Source organism: Etheostoma cragini, chromosome 2 (assembly GCF_013103735.1).
Source record: "Etheostoma cragini isolate CJK2018 chromosome 2, CSU_Ecrag_1.0, whole genome shotgun sequence".
NCBI lineage: Eukaryota > Metazoa > Chordata > Actinopteri > Perciformes > Percidae > Etheostoma > Etheostoma cragini.
In genome coordinates this window covers 3,140,244-3,168,018 of record NC_048408.1, presented here as the reverse complement: position 1 = coordinate 3,168,018, position 27,775 = coordinate 3,140,244, and the positions used below count along the sequence as shown (strand labels likewise).

The window sequence follows — 27,775 nt, the reverse complement described above, 5'->3', positions numbered from 1 at the left end:
GTGATTTTTTCCCCCCTATCCCAGAATTGATAAATGTTGTAGCCAGACCATACTCCAGCACTGACAATGTGCTGTGGAGATAGGTCCAACAATGCAATACTGGGTTTAATAAGGTACATTACCAATGCCAAGATAGAAAAGTGCACCAACATTGTGGTGCAATATTACATCATTTAACATTATTTATGTGCAGTGTGCTGTGGAGGATTCAGTGTTCTTCAGGAGACTGGAGGTGCTCTTCAGCCTACAAATTTAAGACATACACAAACATAGAAATCATGAAATGAACTTTGTCCCAATGATGTTCTATCTGACAAGTGCAAAACAATACTGTATTAGAAATATATGATTTAAAATATTGCCGCTACACCAACACCTTTTCTATAGAATCAAGAAACATTCATAGGATTTAGGTTGGAAGGCCAAGTGTTATTACCGAAGCAGGCTGGATGTAGTAATTATCCCTACGTGAAAAGAATCAGATCTTAAACAGAGCTAACTTCTGTAGTTTTGTTGGAGGGCCAAAACAGTCTGACACCATAACAGATAACAAAGGTGAGCCAGATTTGGCGCTAGAATTTGTGTGCAGCCTTAACCTGTCAAAACAGAAATTGGGAAAACTGAAACACAAAGTTAAGCCCACAAGGTCATAAAAATCAGGGAGCAGAACAATCTCTGAACTCCTTTTCAGCGGCCGTTTCTCAGGTCTGTAGAAAACAGTATTTTCAGAGAAACTGTTATCTGATATCGAAAAACTATAATTAAGAGCTTACATGTTGGTGATCCTCTCTAGCCTGTCCTTGAGGTCCTCCTGGATAAAGACAGACAAGAAATATATAGTTCTTGCTCTTGTTGAAGAAAGACTTACTGCAGCTTGAAAGCAGAAGATGGCTAGCTAGTTTTTTATGTATTGTTTGTATTGTTTAGTCAAATTATGCATGAGCAAGTAAGTACCCATTGTCCTCCAGTCATGACATTTGAGACATGCTTGCTTTCTGTTTGGAAATGTGTTTGCTAATGCCACCATCTAAAATGATTAGAATTAATTAAGTTGTCTTCTGGCACACATAGCAAACTAGAAGGGTATTTGTAAAAGAAATCCAGAAATAATATTTATTAAGTCATTTTGGAACCACAAGAAGACAATATAATGCTGAAATAACACTTTACAGTATGATGCAACTCAGTACAACAACAAAATCTACAACCTCAACAACTTAGTTTCTACAGAGTCTCATCAGAAAATGAAGATGCTTTTTGGAATTTATTTTATTTATTTTTTTATGGAGGGAACTGGATGTTGCCTGCGCCTTGTAAGACATTCCTATTTAAATGCATGGTCAGGGAAAACAATGCCCTGAGATGTTAACAACACTGCACAATAGCACATGAAAGAAATAATACAACCAAAAGGTGATGTTCCTTACAAAATGATGACCCTAATCATTGAAAAGCTAGAAAAGGTTAGATTTGTTCATCCATAGTGGCAGCGAGGCGCGTTTGTCTGTCTCACCTTTGAAGCGTCCGACATGGAGCTGGAGGAACAGGAGGAGGCAGATAACGGACATGGAGGTGGGACACTTAGCTAAGAAAGGTGTAAAGCAAAGGGGGACGGTCATTTAAACATGTATTTAGTCAAGGATTCATCTCAAAACTGGCTTAGTGCTAGTTTCAAGCTAATCCCTTTTTAACCACTTATGAAGGTGACCAGTTTAATTTAGTAAAGAGTGGCCAACTATGAAGAGAATTTACTGTTTACTTTATTAAATATAATAAATTATCAACACTGTAACTGGAGGATACAACTGTGGGGGACATTGTATTTGTCACAAGAATAAATACTTCAAATATTACACAGTAGCATAGTAAGATACTTGCACAGATTATCACAGTGAATTGTTTAATTTCCTGCTTTGATCACATTAGCAATTTGTTACAACCCCGCAATTGTCATGTGAAGATGCCTGTACATGTTTAAATGAATCAACACAATAACAGGCAGAAACTGACAAGATAATGAGTGAATCCAGTCTACAAGGAGATGAATTTTAAATAAACTTTTACAGCCTGTACACTACCTGCATATTGCTGAGATCTTGTTTAGTTTCCAACAACAGGACTCTGCTCATGAGATTTTCCCAGCTCTCTCTGGATATAGTGATGACTTGTCCTTCATTCTTGAATAGAAGATGATAAATAGAAAAGGTAACTGCAATTGTAACTTTGCTCTCTGTCCAATTAAAGAACAATATGCAATGCACACGGAAAGTATTCACAGCGCTTCACTTTTCCTACATTTTATGTTACAGCCTTATTCCAAAATGGATTCAATTTATTTATTTTTCTCTCTCTTCCTCACTCTACACACAATGCCCTATAATGACAGCAGGATTTTTTAAATTGTAAATGTTTGCAAATTTATTAGAAATAAAGAATAAAAATATAATATGTACATAAGTATTCCCAGCCTTTGCTCAGTACTTTGGAATATAAAGCCACGAGCTTGGTACACCTATCTTTGGCCAGTTTGGCCCATTCCTCTTTACAGAACCTTTCAAGCGCCATCAGGTTGAACGGGGAGCGCTGGTGCACAGCCATTTTTAGATCGCTCCAGAGATGTTCAATGGGACTCAAGTCTGGGCTCTGGTTGGGCCACTCTAGGACATTCACAGAGCTGTCCTGAAGCCACTGCTTTGATATCTTGGCTGTGTGTTTAGGATCGTTGTCCTGACTTTATATGTACCCTTCCCCAGATCTGGGCCTCAGGACAATCCAGTCTCGGAGGTCTTCAGACAATTTCTTTGACTTCTTACCTGTTTTCTGGTCTGATGTGCACTGGTAACTGTGGTACCTTATATAGACAAGGTGTAGCCTTTCCAAATCGTGTCCAACAAACTGAATTTACCACAAGTGGACTCCAATTAAGCTGTAGAAACATCTAAAGGATGACCAGTTGAAGCAGAATGCACCTGAGCTTAATTTTGAGCTTGATTGCAAAGGCTGTGAATACTTACGTACTTATTTCTTCGTTTTTTAATTTTTTATAAATTTGCAAACATCTCAAAAAAACATTATGGGGAATTTTGAGGCAAAAAAAGGAATTGAATCAATTTTAGAATTAGACTGTAACATAACAAAATGTGGAAAAAATGAAGCACTGAATACTTTTCGTACACACTGTAAAATAGATGAAATAAAATATTAAAGAAGTAGCGTAAATAATGACTTATTCACCTTGTCTGTGTTTCTCGTTTTGTCAAGTCCTTCCAGGCAGTCAAGTCCCTCCAGGCGTTTCTCCAGGATACTAAGCCTGTCTAGCCTAGACAAAAGACCCCCGAGTTGAGCTTCCAGTGCTGACAGCCTTGCCTCCACCTCTGATAACTGAAAGAAGACAGTCATATTACATTTTATATTGGCATGTGTTCAAACTGGGAGTATGCCCAACCAGTCTACATGTGTTTTGTGGATATGGATCGGTGTCCCCCGGGAGATACTGTGGGAGGGGCTGTGGGAGTATAGGGCCATCCAATCTCTGTATGACCAAAGCGAGAGCTGGGTCCGGGCTCTCGGCAGAAAGTCGAACACGTTCCAGGTGAGGATTGTCCTCTGTCAGGGCTGCGCTATGTCACCAATCCTGTTTGTAGTATTTAGGGACAGGATATTGAGCCTGATTTATGGTTGTGCGGAGTCTCCACGCACAGCTTTCGCTGTTGCCTAAGTAAGTGGCCTGACGTCTAGACTTGTGCGCTTATGTGTGCGTCGAGCCGGCATATTTGTGTGTTTGTGTGTGTGTGGGGAGTGGGTGGTAGGTTAGTTGTGATTAGCTTCGGAGTGAGTACTGACTCAAGAGTCATAGTGGGAGGAACAAAGTGTCTCCCTTGTTCTTTCTGACCACGGTGGGTAATCTGCAGCAAGAAAAGTTTACCCTCTCCTTGATTTCAAGTTGTTTATGGAGAAGGAGAACCAGGAAATGAGACTACAAAGCCACGGCCAAGAGATGTGCGTCGCCGCGACGTGTAGTTACGTTTTTCGAGAGGTTCAGGCTACGGTGTAGGGTCCGGCATAGGTTTTCACGTAGGAACGGCGTAGATATTAGTATAAAACAGCCTTTAGTCTTTCTATTGGTTTGGTAAATGCTTACGTAAAGAATATTATCCTTGTCCTCCTCTTGTCCTGCCAGCTCTTTGATTCCATTTCCAGGAGAATTGGAGGAGTTCACATCATTATGAGAGGTATAGGTTTCATAATGGGAGGAGAATGCTTCCGCGTGGGAGGAGTTTGAGGGAGAAGTGGAGCAATTTTCTGCGTGATTCACAACAAATGGCCTCTCGTAGATCTGAAACACATAAAAACACAATGGTATTCAACTATGCACATTTCTAATCATTTATCTGTTTGACTCATCCCAACTTTTTGCAAATAGCCTCCCCCTAATGTCCTGCTAATGTGACTCTAAAGGTCCTCTAAGCACGTTGGGTGACATTACTTCTTGTTGACGTTCAAAGTATTTTCCAACCAAACGAGACTAGCTCGCCCCTCCCTCCTCCTCATGCCGTCCCCTTTCTTCTGTGCTTCCACACACTAACCCCCCACCCCCACCCCCAAATCCTTCTGGTTGGTTATTGGCTGGAACGCTGGAACACTGTTGCTTCATTGAGCAGGTGGGCAGTTTTTTGGCTGCTGTTTGTAGACCCTGGGCTGTCTACAGAGACCACGTTTTTACAGTGTGTTCAGATAGTGAGGAGATGATTTTTACAGTGTGTTCTGGCGACAGGCAGCTAGCAGATAGTGAGGAGATGTTTTTACAGTGTGTTCTGGGGACAGGCAGCTAGCAGATAGTGAGGAGATGTTTTTTACAGTGTGTTCTGGGGACAGGCAGCTAGCAGATAGTGAGGAGATGTTTTTTACAGTGTGTTCTGGGGACAGGCAGCTTGTGGATAGAGATGTTTGCTGTGACAACAAATGTATCCTAAAACATGTGTGACATCGCTTAGAGCACCTATAAGATTTATGTGCCTGTAACCATGCGCCATCTTTCAAAAGGACAACGACCCTAGCCAAGTATAAATGACTTCCAGGTAACAAAACACACCACAGAATTACCCAGAATGGATCCATTCACGAGGAACCCTTTTCATTTAATTTCCCTTCCTTTATTTGTGTGCCAAGTACATTTACACATACACGACTGTATCTTCTGAATTTAACTTATCTTAACTAATTAGGAGCAGTGGGCAGTCATAGTCCAGCGCCCGGGGAGGAACTCAAGTTGTAATGCTAGTACCTAAGTCAAGGGCAAGGGCAGGTGTTACCTAGCATGCATGTCTTGTGGCAGTGCTAAACACTGAGCCATTTTACGTTGCATGCCTTTTGCAATAGGTGTGATGTGTTACACAACAGTGTTGGTGTCTAGTGTGTGTGAGCAGATCCATATCGTGCATGTTACAGTATTTTTGCCCGTCATCTCTCAATTACCTTTTTAGCTTTTAGATGCTCTTCGTTTAATTTCCTGCTTTCCTGTGATGGAGTATCCTGAGTATCAGCCATAACTACAGTAGATAACTTCTAAAATAAAAATAAAATACAATTAGGTCTATACAAAGGTATCTCCTACTACTCTTTACCTGGCTGGATGCACTAACACAGGTTTCCGGGGTTCCACTGAAATCTGTGTCGCGTCACAATGTGTTACTGTAGCGCAAACTACCTGTTGTAAATCATTCTGTGACTTCGGAGGGAAATATCTGACCCGGGCAGAGGCAAAACCTAAATATAAATAGCTTGTTTGCTGTTACAGGTCATTTATGATCATCAGATGAAGAATTTCACATTTTAAGAAACATTAAAAAGTTACATATAGTCACTTCAAGTAAAACATGTCAAAAATAAATAATCTGTTTTTTGTCAGATTTTTCAGTACTGTGCACATGCATTTTCTGTGATGGGGTGGCAGACATTGCTGCATTTCAGAGGCCACAGCTGTACTTTCCGGTATGGCAATTTAACACTATACTTACAGTGTCTGCATCAGCCATTGTTGGATTAGCGTCCCCTCTGTCATCCTTGTGTGTGGCAGGACATCGGACTTTCGGCTACAACACATATAAACACACAATTCTATTGGACACATTACAGAATAGCTTTTTCTTGAATGATGTTTGTGTACTGTTGTGTTATTTCCAATAGTCTTCATAACTTTTGCGGCACAGATAGTGGTATCAGACAATTTGTTTTAGGTCTAAAGTATTTATTTACTGCTACCCTAGTATGCTTCATGGCTGTCCCTTAGTATGGTGACTGGAACACACAGGCCAACTGCAACTAAAGCACAATAACCTTTTGAAAAGAGCTGACAGTCCAACTATCTTGTCATCCAACTTTGGGCAATTGCTCTATTTTGGCCCCAGTAGTAGTGGCAGTGACGCTCTTCCATCTTGGTGGCAGGACGCCTTAATGGCCAGCGGGAAACACCTTGCCAAGTCTTTATTTACAAAAAGTGTCTAATGTTATTGGATTGCTACTTTTACTTGGGTAGTTTTTATTCCTAAGTGACTGATGGGAACAACAATAGTTGGCATTGGTCCAGCATTAAGCCAAATCGTGGCAGTCGGCAGCGGAGAAACAAGCTACAATGTATGTTATTAGGGTGATTGTCCAGCTTGCATCTAACTTCACAAAAGTGCTTGTTTTGCTACTGACAGGCTCAGATTGATATTCTAAGTGTATCCCTTCAGAGATAGACCTTTAAACCCTCTTATGCTGGGGGTCCATATCCAAAAACAATGAGACAGCCTACAGGGAGGAGTTAGAGAGTCTGGCATCATGGTGCCAGACTAAGAACTGTTTTACAGTTGACGCATCCAAGCGTGCGTGCGCCAATGTGACGCCAAAATGGCGTAGATCTCCCTGGCGTGCCAGGATTTTGAGTGTGTGTCCAGAGAGTGCGCACCACTCTATTTATTTTTCAGTGGTGCGCGACAGAGCGGAAACAGGAAGCCTGAACGAGGACTCTCAGAGTGACTGCATGTCTCTCTTGTAAACTTACTGGCTTACGATGAGTTATTTTATGGTGAATGAAAGGCTTGATCCGACAAAGTAGGAATTGATGGCAATGCTGCTGCCAGTTCTGCCGTATTTTACCTTCTTTCTAGTCCAAGAAATAGCAATTACGGTAGCCTTTGCTCATTAATGCCCCCTCTGTTCAGAAGAAGACTGCAACTAGTGTTGCGACCACCACGCAGGAGTATAAACAGTCAAGGCACTCTTGTAACGTCCCATTTGCGCACGCCAATTTGGCTGACAAACTGCACAATGCACCTTGCACTCTAAGCCCTGGATCTACTTTAGTGAGCACTATAGTAATACAAGGTTTAATTTACGAGCTTATGAGTCTGGGTGGGAAATCTCTTTAAATCTTTAGCTTCTTATTTATTCATGTTTTAAACTTAACTTATATTCTTCAACTTAATTATAGTCTTAGTTATGCAATAGCACAGTTGAAGTGGAGTCAAGAATTAATTTCACTGCTTGTTGTAAATGTATGACTATGCATGTGACTAAACTTAAAACTTGAGACCTTTCTGTGTAACCAAAAACAGCTTTGAAGACGCCTGCGCTATATCCACTAGAGTCCATTTAAAAAAATATATATATATATATATACTTTTAGCTGTATATAGTCAACAGACTTTCATATGTAAATTAGTAAACTATGTGTTTATTTCAACCAAGACTAGAGTTGTGATGGTTGGAAAAGTGGAAAGATGACCCAAAATGGTTTTTCATAGTTTTATTTTGTTTCTGTCCACTTTGAATGAGGTGTACTTTACGATGCTAAATTACTGTTTATTTACATGGAGCCTGGTGGGTTTATTTCGTAGATTTTTTAATGTTTAAAAAAAGGATCTTACTCTTTAACAGAAAGGTTGACTTCCTTAGAAATCCTTGTTGTTGTCGGACACTTAGAATAATAATCTGAGTCTATCAGCAGCAAAACAAGTACTTTTCTGAAGGTAAATCCAAGCTGGACAAATGCCCTATTAACTTACATTGTAGCTTGTTTGCTGCTGCCGACTGCAGCAATCCTGCATAATACTGGACCAATGTCAAAGATAGTTACAGAATACAGTTACAGAATATGAATCTACATTAAATACACAAATAGACATTCAAATAAAAACATTAAAAGTGTTGTACCTTCTTCAGCTGGTTGTGTTTCTGTAAGACCAAGTTAATGATGTCACAGGTGACAGAGATTTTCCTTAGAGAGAAACCCCACTGGAGGAACTGCTGCTTGGTCAGTATGGGTTTGTAGTGGAAGATATCTCGCAGCACCTACACATACAAAACACGCGCTCAAAGTTGAACAGAGCAGTGCATGGTAGTAGAATAATAGTGAGTGTAAAAGTAAGTGTCCACTGAACTCTAGTGGGTTAGTGGTCACTGTGCTTCACAGAGGGAAGGGACTAATGTGAATTAAGAACTTTGATAGCATTTCGTAATGCTACATGTGTAAAAACAAAGCTCTCAGAATGTGTGTATGGGCTACCTTATAAAGCGTGTCAGTGAATCGGAGGTCAGTTTTGCCAGTCAGCTCCAGTCCATCCTCCAATAGTTGCTTTGCAAAAGGTGAAGAGAATGAGGTGAAGGTAAAGCTCACAATTGGTAGAAAAGCGGAGGGATCTCCTTTGGAAAGGCTGGTGGAAAAACAAAGAACAACGCGGGAGATTGTGAGAAAATTCAAATGAGAAAACAGAGAATCTGAGGTGTAAGGTCCATGCTGCACACTGCTGGAAATAGACACACAACGTAGGCTGTCACTTAAATGGCGTTTTGAGCTAACGTTAGCAATCAAACAATCGTAGATAGGTAAAACTTTTTTGAAATAATTCCCATCTGTTATTGTTGTTAATGATAAACTTTATTATTTCATGGATTTCACCAATTTCAGTATGACAGTTATGTCGTAAACCTTTTAGATCTGAACCTGCGCAACTAACATCTGCACTCGACCAGGGGCGGTCTAACCATAGACATATAAAGATGTCTCTTTATTTGACTAACTGTCTATGAATCTGACTCGACTCTCATCGGGTATGACGTGTTCTGCCGTAAACCGTTCAAATTGAGGCTGCGCGACTCAAATCGGGGAGTGACAACAAAACAACACATCTAACAGATAGCATAACAGAAGCTTTTGTTTTGTTTTGTTACCCATTGTAGTCGACATATCCTGGGTACTTTATCACCCACAGGAGAGTTTCCAGTTTGCGAAGACAACCATGGACGTCTCCTGAAGACAGCATTTGTATCTGTAAAAAAGAGAGAAGCGCCAACCCGAACAGAAACGTTACCGAAGTTAACGTTACAGACTAAGTAACGTTGGTCAGTCTGTCATGGTAACACGAAAATGGTAACGTTACACGACACTGCAAACCTAACGTTAGCTCCTTTGCATAAAACATTCGATGTTGTGTTTCGATATGCAAATGAAAATGCGGTGGTTTCGATGTCTGGTCGTTAGCAAGAATCTTTCAGTAATAGTTTTGTTTCTACCGGGTGATCAACAGCACGAAACAGGATTGGCTATTACACGTAAGTCCTCCCACGTACTGTAACGAGGTGACGTCATTGACGTAACTAACCTTTACGCACACCTCTCTGCCTTTTTCGTTTAGTTTAGCTAGTTTGTCAATTTGGCATAGGCAAGGCACATTTGCATAGAAAAAGAATGCGTTTGAATTATCGTTGTGAAATTCTAAATTGTCCTTCAGTTCATGTTTCTGTGATCACTGGGTGGAGAACAGGGGAGGGGCAGAGGTGACGGGAGGAGGAGGAGTGTGTTAAAATACATCCATGGTGTCAAACCGATGATAGACCGCGGTATGAAGGGTTCCCCCTGAACCTAAGGAGCAACTGCTCAATTTTTAGTATGTTGGCTAAATGAAATGACAACTGGATACATTCGATAGCAGAGAAACCGCGTTTCCAGCTGTACTTGTGTGCAGGTCGGGTTGTCAGAGGACTCACTAAACTCAGGTAACGTTATATAGTCCATGGTTACTTCGCTGTATCGTAATCATTAGGAAATACTGCACCTTGCTTATAAAATACAATAGACGGATGTCCTTTGAAAGTGCAGCAAAATCTATTTTGTTTGGGTCGACACTGTCTTCGTCAACTTAAACTAGCTCGGTAAGCTAACTCGGGGATTTGTTAAAAGAGATTGCGACTAATAGCCAATTCCACCAATGACGTTCGATTTTGAATGATGTTGTGATATGTTTGACCAATGATATAGAAGGTAGGGCGGGACTAAAGGTCAAACTACCTTGCTTGCTCGAACTTCCAACGTTGATGTTTACAACAGTGTAATAGAATGTGTTTATGCAACACAGCTGACGTTAGACAGCCTGAAAGGGAAAGGAAGACGGGGCACTTTATTAAAAAAAGACTGCTTTGTTTATTGGTACACACTTATAAGTCGACTAACATCTAAAGCTAATCTTGAAGTTTGTCAGCAAAGAATTCTGACAATGCTTTGAGTAGATGGAGGTGCCTTTATTGCCGTGATGCAAACGGCTAACTTTCAAACTGGAGTAAGTGGTTGGTATATAATGTCACACGCAGTCATCTGATTTAGATAGATACTTTCATTCATCCTGAAGGAAATCTTTCAGTTACACTTCAGTGCTGTCTGATATCTCTCTCTCTCTCTCTCTCTCTCTCTCTCTCTCTCTCTCTCTCACTCAATTTCAATTCAATTTGCTTTATTGGCATGAATGTCAGAAATAACAATATTGCCAAATCATCAAGGATAATAATGTCTTTCTCTTTCTCTTAATTAAATTAATTCAAATGGGCTATTATTTATTACATTATTTACATTGCCAAAGCAAGTGTGAAATAAAAACAAAAAATGTAAGTACATAAAGATCTACTACAATACAATCACAGATCTACTAGAAATGTGTAAACAGCTGTGGAACATTTGCAACATCGTAACCACAATCACATAAATGAAAATAAACTATTTTATTATTGAACTTAACCTATTCTCATTTATAAATACATAAACCTAACAATTTTGATTTTCCTCCTAATCTCTCTCTCTCTCTCTCTCTCTCTCTCTCTCTCTCTCTCTCTCTCTCTCTCTCTCTCTCTCTCTCTCTCTCTGTCTCTCTCATCTGTGTCAAACATCTACAGCCTGGGTGCTGCATGCACATGATACCAGCATGCCTTCACACATTAAATCAGTCTACTGCATTTGTAATACTTAATTTATTTATTTGATCTATTTCCAGAACCTGCAGGGAATTATAAAACAACTGTAGTTGTCATTAAGTGACCCAAATAGAATTAATGGTAGCTGTGTTGTATTGACGAAATCTACCAAATGCTGTAGGGACTGCTATGCATATTATTTGAAACTTGAAAAGGAGTTTTTGCCTGACCCATGTTGTTTCTCTGCATCGCATAAGCCTCAACATGACACAAGCAATGCTTTACAATCTAAAAATGTAACCAGAAGAAATGATAACAACAAGAGATATACTGTCTTCCCATCTCAAGCAGCAGCACTTCCACAGATGGGCAGATTTAGTATAAAACCTGTGTGGAATTGTTTAACTTACTATTGGATAGTTTAATGAAATAAATCAAATGCATTTCTATGGATAGTCACTCATTCAGGGAACTTGACTTTGGCCAATGTTGCTCTTAAATGGACCTGAACAAGGTAAACAAATAATAACTACTATGGACAAACATAGGTTTGTATATAAAAAAGTGAATAAATACATACACATGCATAATACATGTAAACAAACAGCTACATGCAGTAAGGCAATAATAAGGCAATGCAGAAGTAAAACTGGTGCTGGAATATAACGAATTATTAATAAACAGCTGCTTGTATAGGTAGATATGGTACAGTGTATATTTAGCAGATATTTACTTGTTTAAATCATGTGTTCAACACTATTAAATATATAATTTACTCATGTGGATGTGTGGTGTTAGAGGGTTATTGCAGTGATTGATCCTGACCCTATGACCAGTGGTAAGCCTTCATTATAGTGACAGCCTACAAATACATTACAGTGGACATAGAGTATGATTCATGTACAGTGTATTAAGTATGAGTCATAACCTTTTTGTGATCTTATTCAGTTACAGTGTTTCGGACGGACACATGGATTAGAATTAACTACAGCCAGTTTTAGTCCAGTATTATGTAATTAAAATACGTTTGCATGCACAATTTATGAATGGGATTATGGAAAATAAATCATCATAAGTATGATTACATTACTACATGCACATACTGTACAGTAAACTGATATACGAGCAGTTGTCAAATGCTGACCGTTCCAGAGTAGAAAATAGACAATGAGAAGTGTGTAGGCAACTTCTGCCACATATTACCATATGGGTCATATGGGTCAACTCTGATACAGCGCATTATAGTATATCATTATTAAAGTGACTTGTTTTTATTTGTTTGGTGGCAGTAACTCAGTCAGCAGGGAGGGGGGTTGAGAAGCTTCAAGTCCCCGTTCGGACCAAAGTATGGAGTGTGGATTGGCTGGAGAGATGCCAGTTCACCTCCTGGGCACTACCAATGTGCTCTTGAGCAAGGCACTGAACCAGCAACAGCCAACAGGGTGCTGGTCCAGTACTGGTAGCCCACTCACTCTGACATCTCTCCATTAGTGCATGGATAGGACTTGAGCATGTGTGTGTGTGTGTGTTTCAGGCCTGTGTAGTGTGTAATAACAACAGATTGTTAATTGCAATTTCCCCATAGGGGATCAATAAAGAGTATAAATAAAAAATAAATTGTGTTACTGTGCTGCTATATAGATGGGTCAGGCACTGTGGAGGCTGCCTCCCAGACAACAGCAGCAGCTTCAGGAAGAGCTTGCAGACCGACTGGCTGACCAAGGAGGAGGAGGAAGGTACCAAGGTAATCTAACATTTTTAACATGAATGTTACTTTTGGCTGAGGCTATGTCATTTGTATGAGACTAGATAGATGGATATTTATTGATCCCAAAATAATGGGAAATATGGTGTAACAGCAGCAAACATACATCAGTCACACAACACATAATATAAATATATAGGAATTACTAGGATACAATATACACACAGACAATATACATGAAATAATAATAATAATAGGAATACAAGTATAAGAACAAATAGTTGAATATATAAAGGATGGGGAAAAAAAGAATATGTGCAACTGCTTAAATAGTATGCTAAAATGTAAATAAACCAATTGTACATGTTGCCCTTAGTGCAGTATTGTGGTGTCTCAGAATCTTATCTAGCACCCAGTGATGACGTGTTAAAATGCTTTGTTGTCTGTTATATTGTTGGGTAGTTTAATTTATAATAAAACATCATATTTTAAAAACTACATGTTTTGTTTGCAAAAATCCTAATGTGTAAAGTAACTACTAACTAAAGCTGTCAGATGTATGTAGAAGGGGGGAAAAGCACAATATTTCTCTCTGAAATGCAGCGGAATAGAAGTAGAAAGTGGCATGAAAAGAAAATACTCAAGTAAAGTACAAGTACTTTAAATTTGTACTTAAGTACACTTCTTAGTTTGTCTACCAATTTGACCCCACCTGACTGTCATTCTTGCTCCTGTGTTTCAGTTTGTCTTCTTGTTGTTTAGCTCCAGCAATGTGTCTCTTCCTTGTTGCTCTGCTCCTAGTATTCTAACATCCAAGCTTTTCTTATAATCTTTAAATGTAGTCCCAAGTGACTTTGAGGAAGCCACAATGTTTCATGTTGGCAAAAATGCAAATAAAGCAAAATAAAGGTTTGAACTTCATCTCTAACTCCATTCAGCTGAAACTTCATGAGCACCTTATTTCATACATTTACAGTATGATGAGTTTTCAGGTTTTCACAATGTACCACAAATTCTAGAAATAAATACTGTACATGAAGAACGAAAAACCATGATAATAACTTGAGCAAAACTGTAATAATAAATAAGAGCCAAATAATATGATACCAAAGTCTTTGTAATTTATGTATTTATTAGAGGGTCACTTTGCTGATAGTCTAGCTCCACTTCCAAGATTGCTCCGGTGCTGCAGGAAATGTTGCCAGATGCATGTCCCCTTCCTCTATCATTGGTGGATTTCTGAGGACTATGGTTACCTGGTCCTCAGATCTCTGCAGGGTAAATCCAGACAGCTAGCTAGACTATCTGTCCAATCAGAGTTTTCTGTTGCACGACTAAAACTACTTTTGGACGTAGACATGTTAAGCCAAAACTAGTTCCTTCTTGAGGCTATTTTGCAGTGGCACCGTGCGGAGCTCTCTCTCTCTCTCTCTCTCTCTCTCTCTCTCTCAAACTCAGACCAAACTCAGATCAAATTGTAAAATGAGAGAGTTTTCACATTATGTCACCCAGTGGGATTGTTATGCGTCCGGTGCAGTGCATTCTGGTAGTTGTAGGTTTTCTATGTTTTGAGGGAAAGGAAATAGAACCACTTCTTTTCACTGTTTTCTTTGGTCTTGTAGCACCAATTTAAAAAAATGACGCTATTTTGCTGCAAAAGTGCTTTATGAGAACACCAGTCCATCAGTAAATTACTTTTCAATAACTCAGTGTTTCAGGTCAACCTTAAACTACAATGCATGCTGGGATAGTCTCCCACTTTCCTGTCATGCTAAATAGTAGAAATCAAGTAATGAATGAATGTTTGTTTGTCTATAGGGAGAGATGGTGGTCCCCAGAGAAGAGTTCCTCAGCAGTGTCATGGCCCTGACATCTACCATCTGCTGAGAACACGCATGGGAGGTATGAACACACACACACACACACACACACACACACACATACACACACACACATCACATAGCTACTACTAACTCTCTAAATTTTGTTCGGGGTTGTTCAGAGTACTTTGGTTGCCACTCTACTTTCCATATTTCAGATGCCGTGTGCATACAGTCAGCACAGTTAGAAACACAGGGATTGGTTGCTACCTTCAGACAAAAACATCACTTCAATTGATTTCTTTCTTTATTTGGACAATGCACATAAATGTACTACAGTTCTGTAAATGCGGCAGCCAGCCAGACGGCCAATTTTTAGCTGTAGTCCTTTTAGTTATCAATCATGCATGTCTTTATGGTGGTTTGAAACCAAACCCCCACGGTGGAAACCCGTGCAAACACGGGGACACATTCAAACTCCAAACAGAAAAGGCCCTGCTTAGAGCGGGGATGAAACTCTGCAGCGCAATCTTGCTATGAGACAGAAGAGCTAACCACTGAGCCACCATGCCACAAATAACGCAATTATGTATTACGCATAGGATGATACATTTCAACAGATATAGATGATAAACATGATTCATGCATTTTAGCAGCCTTCATTTGAATTCATTGTGGTGAGTGTGGTGCTTCCACACCATTAGGATTAGACTTGAAAAACTTCTAGTGGGCATTCACACAGAATGTAGGTTTTCATTCGGGATTTACTGCAGGGGTGAAACGCAAAAAAACACGGCGGGCCTGTTGCAAGAAGTTGAGGCTGACTTAAATTTTGGAGAAACGCAACTAACCATCACAGTGCATCATTGCAGTGGCAGACCATAATTGATTAATGCCTAATGATGTTACATGGTGGATTTTACGGTCGGTCGGATTTTCTTTTGTCTGTCTGCAGTAAACGGATCCCGCTACATTCAGGAAGAATTTCTTTTAAGAGCAGATACCATAAAAGGGCACTTCAAGATCTGAATTAGCTGATGAAAACCATGTGTAGATATATATAATAATATTGAGGATGTGAAACATCGTGATGCGTTGTGATATTTAATCGATTCAAATCGTTGAAGGGATAATCATAATCCAATCGGGACACTAGTAAAGATTTGCACCCCTAATTAGAAAAATCTAGATGTATTTTTGATTTTTGATTTGTGTTTTTTTTATGTTGACATGGAAGTAGTGGAGTCATATTTGAAGTGATGAGAATGGGTTGCTTTAACAGCTCTGGTTGGGCTCTCATGCTGATTTGAGCACATTCTAAATGTCTAGTTGACCAATCAGACCGCCTGCTCGGATCTACTTGTTGTACAATTCTGCCTCTCTCCTTTTTTCTTCTTGGTGACTGTAGGTAGGGAACAGCACGGTTTTATAGATTTGGAGATGTTGCCACCCGAATTAGGCATCACCATACTGTCGTACCTGAATGCTACTGATCTGTGCCTGGCGGGCTGTGTGTGGCAGGACCTGGGAAATGACGAATATCTATGGCAAGGGTAAGGACACGGTTCAACTCTAACCAATGAGATGGGGATTTGATGCAGGCTCATAAATGATTCTGAACAGTTGTATTTGCTCTGCTGTACTGTATACAAAATAAATGCTGGCAGTAGACTTATAGGAGACAGAATATTCAAGGTAGTGTTGTGTCTGTCAACTACTGTCTTTGCCAATTGTTGTCTGTCAACTTGCCAGACAAGCCTGTATTTTCTCCACATGTATGCAGTATTTTGTACTTTTGATGTGCTTTTATAACCGCTGTGTGTATCCATCAGGCTGTGTAAGTCCACATGGGGACACTGCTCCATCTACAACAGAAGACTACCTGCTGGTTTCTCATACAGAAGACTATATCTCCAACTAGATGAAGGCAGCCTGACATTCAATTCTAACTCACAGGAGGTAAACACACACTACCTCACTGTCTGTGCGCGAGCGTGTGTGTGTGTGCACATGTTGGCGTCTGGCACAATGTCATGACAAAATGATGTACTTGATGATGTCATTATTGTTAACCTCTGATGTTTTTACACATCACAGTGTGTGTGTATGTCTGGATGGATTATGAAACTGTTAGACCTACATGTACAATACATTCACAAGATGTGTGTGTGTGTGTGTGTGTGTGTGTGTGTGTGTGTGTGTGTGTGTGTGTGTGTGTGTGTGTGTGTGTGTGTGTGTGTGTGTGTGTGTGTGTGTGTGTGTGTGTGTGTGTGTGTGTGTGTGTGTGTGTGTGTGTGTGTGTGTGTGTGTGTGTGTGTGTGTGTGTGTGTGTGTGTGTGTGTGTGTGTGTGTGTGTGTGTGTGTGTGTGTAGGGTATTGGGTATTTCATGTCTAAAGGTATAATAGTGGATCATCCGACAGAGCTGGCTAAATTCATCTTCTACACTAGACGGCTCAACTGGAAGATGCTGAGGGTCTACCTGGATGAAAGGTTAAAACCGAAATACAGAATATCCACAAACTCACCACTTGACTTTCATAACAGTTTGTGATAATGAAACATTAACTTTTTTACATATAATACTTCTGTGGCAACAGCTCATTTGGTACTTCTGTATTGCCTTAAAGTAACACGCATACTTATTGGGACTTTAGCTTATTCACTGTATCCCCCAGAGTTAGATAAATTCATACATACTGTACGCTTCTCATTTCTGTGTGTGTTGTAACTCTGTCTGTTGCACCCACCGCTAGCCTAGCTTAGCACAGATCCTGGTGGTAGTTCATTTTACCCTACTGCTCCCAATATGTGACAAAATAACGCCAACATGTTCCTATTTACAAGTTGTGATTTGTTGTGTATAAATTACAAGGTCACACGAGACACCGTCGTCTTCTAACCGTAAAATTACTGGGAACTATTCTTAGAAGGCAAAGAACTGCTAGTTGGGCGGAGTGATTAGCACAACGCCTGAAAAGCACCGTTGTTACTCTCTGCTCCTAACCACAAGGATTCTCAGGTGCTGCTAGCAAATTACTCTGCCCAAGTAGCGGAACTAGAAGTGCTTCGTCTTCTGTGGGGAATATAGTTCAGTTAATATATTAATTAGGTTAATGTATGGTTAGAAGATGGCTGTGTCTCATGTGACCTTGTTGTTTGTACACGCTGTGACTATAAAAATCACATTGTGTAAATAGAAACATGTTGGCGTTATTTTGTCACTTATTGGGAGCAGTAGGCTAGAAGGAGCCGATTACCTCCAGGATCTGGGCTGTACTAGGCTTGCAGGGGATTGCAAGAGTATGTATGGATTTGTGAATAAGTCTCAATAAGTTGCGTGTTCCTTTAAGAAGGTCTACATCCATGCTCGGAAATGATTAGACTTTTTTATTTTATTTTAGTAATTCTTTCCTTACACTGTGTACAAATAAAAAAAAGATTGCTTCTGTCATGCCATTTAGTCTGTAATTATGTATGTGCGTGCAGGCGGGATGTCCTGGACGAGCTGGTGACCCTCCATAACTTCAGTAACCAGTTTCTACCCAACGCTCTGCGGGATTTCTTCAGACACATCCATGCACCAGAGGAGAGAGGAGAGTATCTGGAAACCCTCATCACCAAGTTCAGCCACAGGTTTTGTACCTGTAATCCTGGCCTTGTGAGAGACCTGGGCCTCAGTCCTGGTTAGTGCTTACACACACACACACACACACACACACACACACACACACACACATAAATACAGAACATGTACTGTATGCTCAATAAAGCTTTTTGTAGTTCTGGTTCTAGGCCTATTGGTATTAATTAAACTTGTACACTGTAGTTGTAGGCAGACTTGTGAAAAAGGGTTTTGGTAGCAAACAACAAAATTTGTCTTAACACTAAATTTATGCGGGTATAAAGTCTCATCGGTTCCGACTCTACCTGGACAGGTCTAGAGACTACAACTATGAAAAATATAATGTTATAGATGAATTGAGATGTAAAGTGAAATACAGTTGTTAAAAGCTCTCACATTATGCAACTAGTGTAGATATTTGATGGACAAATTAAAATAATTAAAATGTTAAGTAAAATACAGTTATGTAAATCAATTTCAACAAATGAATGAAATATGATCCAGGCCGACTCCAAAAACACACTAATGGAAAACTCAAGAGCATCATTTACACAGAAGGGAGGAGAGGGAGAGAAGACGGGAAAATCATTCGCACAGAGGGAGAGGGGGAGAGAGACATGGACATCCTTCACACGAAGGACAGGAGATGAGGGTGAATCTCCCGGAGGTAGGGGATGTAGATTCCAAAACATCTGGAATAAGGCACCAACAACCAGGACAGAGATGATGGTCCAGCATAGAGAAGCCTGAGTGAATAGAACAGAAAGGACAAGGAGGAAAAGCTAGGGAGAGAGAGAGAAGGGAGGGAGAGAGAGAGAGAGAAAGAGAAAGAGAGAGTAATAGACCCAAAGGGAAGTGGTTTTCAGTTTATCTACATAGGCAGGACCTGTATGGGCTTTAAGTCAAGGCTGTAGTACTTGAGCCCGGACTCGAAGTGCTTTTCTATTGTCTCGGACTTGTTGGTATTTGGACATGGACTTGAGTCGGCCATTGGACTCACCAAATGGCATAATACTCTGCACTTGCTTTTTGATGAGTACAAAAAATAAAGCAAAATTATCATCTTAAAATAGAAGATACTTCTCACATCACATACATTTTGAACAGGCAAGTGAGTCTTGAAGAGGATTCTTTTTTTCTGTCTCTCATTTGGAGTCGGTGTTGACTCTGTCTCGACTAGTCCTGGTCTTGGACTAGTCTTGGACTCGACAAAGGTGGACTTTTTTACAGCCCCTTTAAGTACTAGGTCTAATAGATTCAGAGACTAAGAAGATCCACCAGAAGGACATTCATTACAGGTATCCAGGCCTGATGTAATCAAACATTAAGCATCTGTTATAATGTATATATCACATAAAGTTAACCTTTGTGTTGTCTTCCTGTCAACTGTGAAAAAACTTGTTGTCCATTCTCAACGTTTTTTTTAAACTTTCTTCTTGGTTTTCATCGTTGTTTTTGTTGCTTTTCCCAAGCCTATGCATACCATAATCTCCGTCTTTGGTGACCAAAGAGTAGCACCAGAGGAAATGTAATAACCAAAATGGTTTGTGACATAGGAAGCATGCTTAGTACGTTTCAGTGTAATCTTTCCATCAGATTCTGAAAGATTTCATAGTCAAGATAATTCCTCTTCTGGGGGCCTAAATGTACACAGTACATTGTGTGCCAGTACAATTGTTTAAAGTTTTACTACCAACTGGTACAAATATTTAACATTTAACAATATTTTGGAAATGTATTCTATCAACAACAAAGAATATGTATGTAAAAACATTGTCGATAAGGTACAGGATTTGTGTCAAGATATTTGCCAAGGGAGACATTTTACAGTTGAAAAATAAATGTGTGTGGTGGCCAGGTTGGATCAGTGGTAGAGCAGGCGCACATGTACTGAGAGGTTCATGCCTAGACGCAGAGGTACAGGGTTTGAATCTGACCTGTGACCTGCATGTCTTCCCCCTCTCTAATCTAACTGACCGGGCAAAAATTAAAGGCAGAAGAGTCCAAAAAATGATCCCTTACTGGTGACACTATTCCTATGTTACATTGAACATATTTTAGGCTTTTCTATTCTGCAATGCCTTGTTACTTATCAGCCAACTTATACACGAACACAATACATCTGGGTTAAACTAAAATGATTCATTTGCACACCGATTGGACTCACGGTTGTGTACAGTGACAATATGACCTTAAGGTGGCGCTAGAGGAAAGCTCATGGACGGTCCAAAATGAAAGAGGCGTTATCCTCTGTAGAACATAAATACATTCAGTACATTTCAAGGCAGAGGCATTAAACTTGAACCAGACATCAGCACTGCAGCTAGAACGCCAAAAACTCTAGTGACAGCGAAAAGGATTTTGAAGCTGCTACACTTCTGACCCATTGGCCCAACCACAAAATGAGGAGGAAACCATCAAGGTTTTATTTTCAAGTAATCCCCGGCTTCAGTATTTTCAATAGGCCGTGCCATAAGCAACTAAGGGTTTTATTAATGTCAGCAGAGCGTACAGAAACCAATCCCTGACTCTGTTACTGTAAACTCCTTGGAGCTTCTCATATGATTAGACGGATTAGTGTAATGGTTTTGAGCCCAAGGCTAGAGATGGATGGATGGGCGGCTGCCTTTCTGAAATCAGCCCGTTTATTTCACTGCTATTCTGCCCCTTCCATCCCCTTTGGAAAGTATTGGGCACAGCAGTGGAGAACAGCTTAGAGTTTATTAGTAGCACAGTATACAGTACATTTATATGTCTCATTCATCCTGTTTAGATATAATTAAAAATAATAAGTCTTATGTACAGACTATTTCTCTGCCTTTATGGTGGTTCCTCCCGCATTCATATTTTGGTTTAACCCTCTGAGGGCTACTCAGATTTTTAGATATCTTCTCATTAGTGTTTGCATATAACTGATCCCCATGTGTTTCATATCAAAATGTCCAGAAAAAACTTGGCTTTCTGTATAGTGAGGCCCAAAATTATTCCAAAGCAATGGATAAAGATGTAATGTGGTCCTAAAGCGGAAATATTTCTCAAATCTCTGGTGATGACATACATACACTCAGTTGTTTTGGTGCTTGAAATGAGTTTACCAAAGTCTTGGGTTCATAAAAGCAGGCTAATATATTTCACAAAAAATAGTAAATAAAGTACATTTTAAATTTGTATCATTGGTTTTTAAGTATGCTTTTTAATGTTGTTAAACTGCTTGGACTCTCCAGTGCGTCTTTTGTCCTCAGAGGGTTAAAGATGAAATATGTAATATTGACAGCTAGTATTTAAAATAGTTACTGCAGTACAAATTCAAAATACTGTAGAGTCGTCTCCCCCGCCCCTTCCTCCCCAGACTCCAAGTTCATGGAGGTTGCCAGGCTGAGGCCGCAGCATCCACAACAATGTTGCTAGACGCTAGTCTCACAGAGCCAGACGTTCCTTCACAGCACGGTGGAGTAGCTAATGTTAGAGGCTAGCTATGTTAACAGTCATAAAAGCCTGTGCTCACGCGGAGATCTGTGCCCAACTGGCAGACACACTTTTAAGGCTTAGAATTACAGTAAGAACCGCTAAAAACACAACAACCTCATCGTCCTCTCCACCCGCTAGACAGACACACTTCCTCAGCTTAGAATTACGGTTGGAACCATTAAAAATAACACTAATGTCCTCTCCACCTGACTTCACACACTCTGTTGGATTTATTGGGGGTGGCAGTAACTCAGTCTGTAGAGAGTTGGGTTGGGTTGGGAACCGGAGGTCGCAGGTTCAAGTCCCCATATGGACCAAAGTATAGTGGTGGACTGGTAGCTGGAGAGGTGCCAGGTCACCTCCTGGGCACTGCCATGGTGCTCTTGAGCAAGGCACCAAACCCCAACTGCTCGGGGCGCCTTTCCATGGGCAGCCCCCCCACTCTGACATCTTTCCATTTAGTGCATGTATAGGTAAGATGGTACTGTGAGAAGGTGACTCAGCATGTTTAAGGCTTAAGAATGGAATGACTGCGAAATAAAAACCTCAGAAGACAAAACATTTCAGGTTGGTTATCATCAGTTGGTTACTTGTTTTTGCAAGTAACCAACTCAGGTAATCTAGCTATATAATTCAATGTGAGTACAGAAATGTTAAAATGACATAAAATGCCTGTCCCTTGTAGCCGTGATAAGTTAGCCTGAAGCTGTTCAGAAGGAAATTGTCCTTTTGGTTCTCTAACCTGTCTCCATCTTTCAAACACATCTCCAATATTTACCCGGGGTTTGTTACGTCTCTGGTCACGCAACTGTTAGAAACATGCAGTTTTTTTTAGGTTGGGTAGAATTTATCTCTGTTGATCGCACATGTTTGTTTGCTGCTTTCATGGCTGTACAGTACACTACAGTTGCTGCGCGGTGGGTTTACACGTTTACAGGTACTACAGTACAGCTGGCTGTCCAACTGGGCAGTTGATAACAACAGACAGGCTAACACACAAACAAACATTCCGTCATGGAACGGAAATTACAAAAGGAGAAAATACTGGCATTGGCATTCTCAGAAAAAATAGTCTTTCAACTTAGCATGTTTCCTTAATATCTGATTGCCCACTGGGGCCACTTTTGGATTTATTACAATAAATATATTACATATTGGACCTTTAAGGGGTTGAATTTAGTGTATTATGCATTGTTCTGTAGTGTGAAGCTGAGGTCAAATTTAAGCAAGTCCTGACTGTGTGTAGCATGCTTGATATCAATGACAGGGTTATCTCTCTCTTACCAGAGAATCTTCAGCCTATACGGGACTTTAGTGGGGCTTTGACTTCTCAGTTTGAACACTAATAACCTTTTTCTCTTTAGTGCCGTACACAGCTGAGCTCTTATGTGAAAGCTGATCACGGCCTACTGTCGTCTCTCTGCAGATGCGGTGTATGTGCTATGCTACAGTCTGATCCTGCTGTCCATCGACCTGACCAGCCCCCACGTCAAAAACAAAATGTCCAAGAGGGAGTTTATCAGGAACACTCGCCGAGCAGCACATAATGTCTCAGACGACTTTGTAGGCCACCTCTATGACAACATATACCTGATTGGCCACGTGGCTGCGTAGCTCCACCTGCCAGCAGACCAGTCGAAATCCTCATACTGCACTGAAGAATAGGAACAGGTAATTGGGTTCCTATACATGTCTGGAAAGTATGAAACATTATGGAGATTGATTTTTTACAATTTTCATGACAACCAATAAATCTTCCTAGAAAGGTTCGACAAACAAATACAGTTCACTGCACTGTGAGAAAGACTGTGCTACCTAATATTAGTAATGTTCATAGATTTTAATCAAAGGTGTGACACATTTGAAATGTCTTTATTACCAAAGTCAGTGCAAAGAAGGAGGTTCTAAAGTGGCACCATGGCTGCTTCTCATGTTGCTTAAATTGCCTCCTTGGCTCCTCCACTTGCCTCCCTTCCTTGCATCTTTGTCCCTCCCACCAAGGAGGCACATGAGAGACTTGAGGGAATCATGGAGGGGAGAGGACATGGGCAAAGGTGTTTCAGAGGGATGAGACGTCCTTTACCCTGATCCATCACATGAATTTGTTAGCCTTTTGGGGGGAGTTAGCAACTCCTTCAGCTGCACGGCTTCCGGGATGGTGTCTCTTGTGGATCCTCGCCTATAGCTCCACGGTGACCCCTCCTTGATGCTCGCTCCTCTTTATGGAAATAAGGACTTTGAGACGGCCTTCACGAAGAAGGGACAGAACAACTTCCGGTTCAGCCGAGGAGCAAGGAGCTATCAAATAAGCAACATAAAAAGCGGCCTATGTAAGATAAGCTCTGATAACTGCACTGACAGATGATAACTACTGATTGGTGGAAGGAGGAGGCGAAGCACTGCCCCCAGCCTGTCACAGATGCCGGGACAGACCTGCTGATTTCCTAGAGGACAGTTGCTTTACGTTCACCAGTGGGACAAACACTGGGGTCGTTATTACGAGGCGAACACAAGATCATTCACAGATATCAATAGTTACATTTACCAGCAACTAATGACAAAGGTACATGGGAGCTATTCTGCTAATCAGTTGACTTGATACATTGTCCAAAATGTCCAAGTGTCAAGCTTTAACTAGATCTGGTTCTCTGTGGCTCATACTAGATGTTTTTTGTTCTCCATTTTATCAGTAACATGAACAAGACAACAACATATATATCCATAATCAACACCGCTAAAACTGCCATATAGGGCTACCTGTTCCACTCTGTTTGTTAGTGTGTGGTTTCATTCACAAAATGTTAGCAAAGAGTAAAAAAGAAGAATTGCATAGCGCAGAGGTTCAAATTGTGCAGTCCCGAATATGTCGATTAAAAAAAACTACCTCTCAGTAAATTGGCAAGAAATGATGATGATCATATAATGGACAGAATATTACAGTAATATAGCTTTTGTTTTGGTCTAGTTGTAGGCCTACATTTTATTTGAGTTGATTTTGCTCTCATATTTAAACTCCAAATTCATACAGATTAGGCATTCATTTAATTATTCTATTCTATTTCATATGTTTTTCCCCAGTGGAGAAAGTACATGGCTGGGGTGATGGGTTTTGGAGCACTTGGAAATTTGTTCTGTACCAAAGATAAAATTCCAAGTATAAGAACGTTGATGATAACATGTACAGTTAATGTATGTATATGTATGTTAAAAAGCGCATACATTTAAATGGATTGTTTTAGAATGAATCTGAAAGGCAACACAGGTTAAAAAAAGCAAAGAAGTTTTTTTTCAGTTTTACAACTAGCCACTTTACATTTTCTGCAATTTTGTCCAGATTATGATTGAAACTGAATGTATCAAAACTGTTTCTGACTCACATGACGTTAGGAAAATGTATAATTTCAGTGCTTTTGAGGTGAAATGATTCTTGTGCAACAAATAGAGCACAGTCGCTTCTATTTTACGCTACTTTATGAGGATGTCAAATAGTATTTGGGAAGTCATTGTTTTGTGATAGACTCGGCTCTAATTTCATTATCAAAGAAATGGCTAAAGCCAAGAGTAGAGAAAGACAATGTTAAGTGTAAAAATGAAGGATTTCCATCAAGTCATTCTACAATGTTGGCTCTTGAATTGTCACAGAAGAACAGTACCACTGGCAAGTCTGTGGACAACTGCAGTAAATTGTATGAGGTTCATGAAGTTCTTGTGTTTAAAAAAAGTAATACTGCTATGATTCACTTTTGCACAATGCACACACAATTAACACAGCTTCAGCTTTAGTTCCTTAAGTCATAGGCTTCCATTGTTATTCAAAAACACCTGAAAAACAGACCAAAACATGGGTATTGCTTCCGTGATACAATGGCATTATCCATCAATTTAAATTAGACGTGTAGTTTTATAATGACTGTAAAACACCACTGCCGCTCTAGTTTCATTCTTCCAGAGATGAATGAGAAAAGATTAGAATGCATCTAAAAAGTCAACATCCAAGTGTCATTTAGCCTTCCCTAACAGTGCAAGCATGGAAATAACGAGAAACTATTAATTGACACTATAATTAGCAGTGTGGTGAAGTAATAGACCATGATGATGGATTACATTTGTCAGTGCAGGATGTTTGAAATAGTGGAAGTCTGTTACATCTGCAGGGCAACACTACAATTGCGTCTGGAGAAATGAAAGTGTGGTGTACACATCAGGACATATTGATAACTTCAGTGTATTTTTCAGCTGTTGCATTTTTACAGATGAATCAGTTTAACAATGATTCCCATCAGACCTGAATGCAGCATGATTGTCACTCTGTGCTAGTAGCTTTGAGACCCAGCAGCTAGCATGTAGCCGCAGCTAACAGTGAGGTGTCACAGTGGTCTGAATGTAACCGTAGGAACATCTGGAGTGAAGCCGTTTAAAAAATAAAAACAACCTTTTTATAACTAAGGGTTTATATCATATCCTAGATATCTAGTTGCAATACCAACCAACGTGTATGTATTTATTTGATTTGTTTTCTATCCAAGTAAATTCTGTTCTAAGAGTCTGTAATGAGGAGCCGTTAGATTGTACATCTGACCATGGCTGAACTCAGAACATTAATAGCATTGAAGATTGATTATTGCTGATGATGCACACTGATATAGTTCTATAACTTATAATTGTTTATTTTTAAATTATGAAGGAAATCCACTTCCTGTTGTGTGTTTTTTTTTTTCTTTGTGGTTACTAGAACACTTTATGACTGACATAATGTACAGAGAAATTGTTCCAAATATCTGACTCATTAAATCTGGGCTTGATTTTGCTGACTTGTTTCAATCTCCTGCAGTTTCACAACTTTAGGTAAAAAGAGGTTGTCATACAGAGTCATTTCTTTGATGGTCGCCTCATTTCATTTGATCTGCTATATCCAGTGATGAACAGTTCAGTGATAGATCTGCTTCTTCTTCTGCAGTAGATGAAGGTGATGTAGAGATGTGTTTCTTTTCCCTCCAGCAAGTCCTTAATTGATGGTGGTAAGATTACTGTAGCTAATGGCTATCGCTAAATACTGTAACACCAATGGATTCATTCTGCTGCTTTTGGGTGGGTAAGTAGACTGTCGTGGCAGCCGCCACAGTTTGTCTTAACATGCAGAGCTGCAGCAGAATTAGAAAGATATTTGAAGTGACTATATGTAACTACACGTTTCTGAAACAGACTAATGTTCCGTTTGATGATCATGAATGAGCTGTAACAGCAAAACAAGACCAATAGTGAATAGAAGGCTATTTTAATATAGTTTTATTAATGCCTCTGCCCGGGTCCGATTTTTCCCGCGTCACAGAATGATTTGCGGCAGGTAGACGGCGCCATGGTAACATATTCTATGTAACACCGGAAACACCTGTGTTGTGAGTATCCGGCCAGGTAAAGGGAGCAGGCCTAATTGTATTTTAATGTTATTTTCGAAGTTAGCCGCTGTAGTCATGGCATAGTTTCATGGGCCCGCTGAGAGTAGTGTGTAGTGTGTACGTACTGACCGGGCCCAAATGCTCCACAGACACTAACGCCAGCATCCTCCCTTCACCGCACATTTAACACAGATATAGCTTATTTTACTTGCGCCTCTTTGCTTTTTCGTTCAACTTTTGTGATCCAAGCTTAGGTCCCTGATGTTTTATTTATATATATATATATATATATATATATATATATATGTGTGTGTATATGTGTGTATATATATATATATATATGTGTGTGTGTGTGTATATATACAGTATGTGTATATATGTGTGTATATACAGTATATATGTATATATATATATATATATATATATGTGTATATATATATGTATATATATGTGTATATATGTGTGTAGATATACACTCACCGGCCACTTTATTAGGTACCCCATGCTAGTAACGGGTTGGACCCCCTTTTGCCTTCAGAA

The 27,775-nt window shown here is 39.9% G+C and overlaps 2 protein-coding genes and 1 long non-coding RNA gene across 8 annotated transcripts; 2 read left to right on the top strand and 1 right to left on the bottom strand.

Annotated features, from left to right (window-relative positions):
- Positions 1–9,689, bottom strand: cep44 (centrosomal protein 44). 4 transcript variants are annotated; one of them, XM_034893508.1, is made up of 12 exons: positions 9,437–9,689; positions 9,214–9,311; positions 8,549–8,696; positions 8,197–8,334; positions 6,018–6,092; positions 5,476–5,565; positions 4,142–4,336; positions 3,235–3,381; positions 2,079–2,177; positions 1,514–1,585; positions 774–811; positions 3–244 (listed from the first exon to the last, which is right to left on the bottom strand). In XM_034893508.1, exons 2-12 carry the CDS (start codon positions 9,303–9,305, stop codon positions 184–186), a joined length of 1,155 nt encoding a protein of 384 aa, XP_034749399.1. In that variant the 5' UTR covers positions 9,306–9,311; positions 9,437–9,689; the 3' UTR covers positions 3–183. The 4 variants fall into 4 exon arrangements, with proteins under 4 accessions (XP_034749408.1, XP_034749399.1, XP_034749390.1 ...); XM_034893499.1 differs by lacking the exon at positions 9,437–9,689 and having other exon boundaries at positions 9,214–9,331; XM_034893517.1 differs by lacking the exons at positions 1,514–1,585; positions 9,437–9,689 and having other exon boundaries at positions 1–244; positions 9,214–9,331.
- On the top strand, positions 9,164–26,650 carry fbxo8 (F-box protein 8). Of its 3 annotated transcripts, none has more exons than XM_034893547.1 (8): positions 9,164–9,412; positions 12,865–12,967; positions 14,747–14,830; positions 16,157–16,301; positions 16,581–16,707; positions 17,121–17,239; positions 18,236–18,432; positions 23,266–26,650. In XM_034893547.1, the coding sequence occupies exons 1-8, from the start codon at positions 9,410–9,412 to the stop codon at positions 23,451–23,453; spliced, it is 966 nt and encodes a 321-aa protein (XP_034749438.1). In that variant the 5' UTR covers positions 9,164–9,409; the 3' UTR covers positions 23,454–26,650. The 3 variants fall into 3 exon arrangements, with proteins under 3 accessions (XP_034749438.1, XP_034749427.1, XP_034749447.1); XM_034893536.1 differs by lacking the exon at positions 9,164–9,412 and adding an exon at positions 9,584–9,608; XM_034893556.1 differs by lacking the exon at positions 9,164–9,412 and adding an exon at positions 9,816–10,038.
- On the top strand, positions 19,871–21,937 carry LOC117957675. The gene is made up of 2 exons (XR_004659557.1): positions 19,871–20,214; positions 20,374–21,937. It is a non-coding gene; the product is annotated as an uncharacterized LOC117957675 (long non-coding RNA).
- Positions 26,651–27,775: the final 1,125 nt, after the last annotated feature.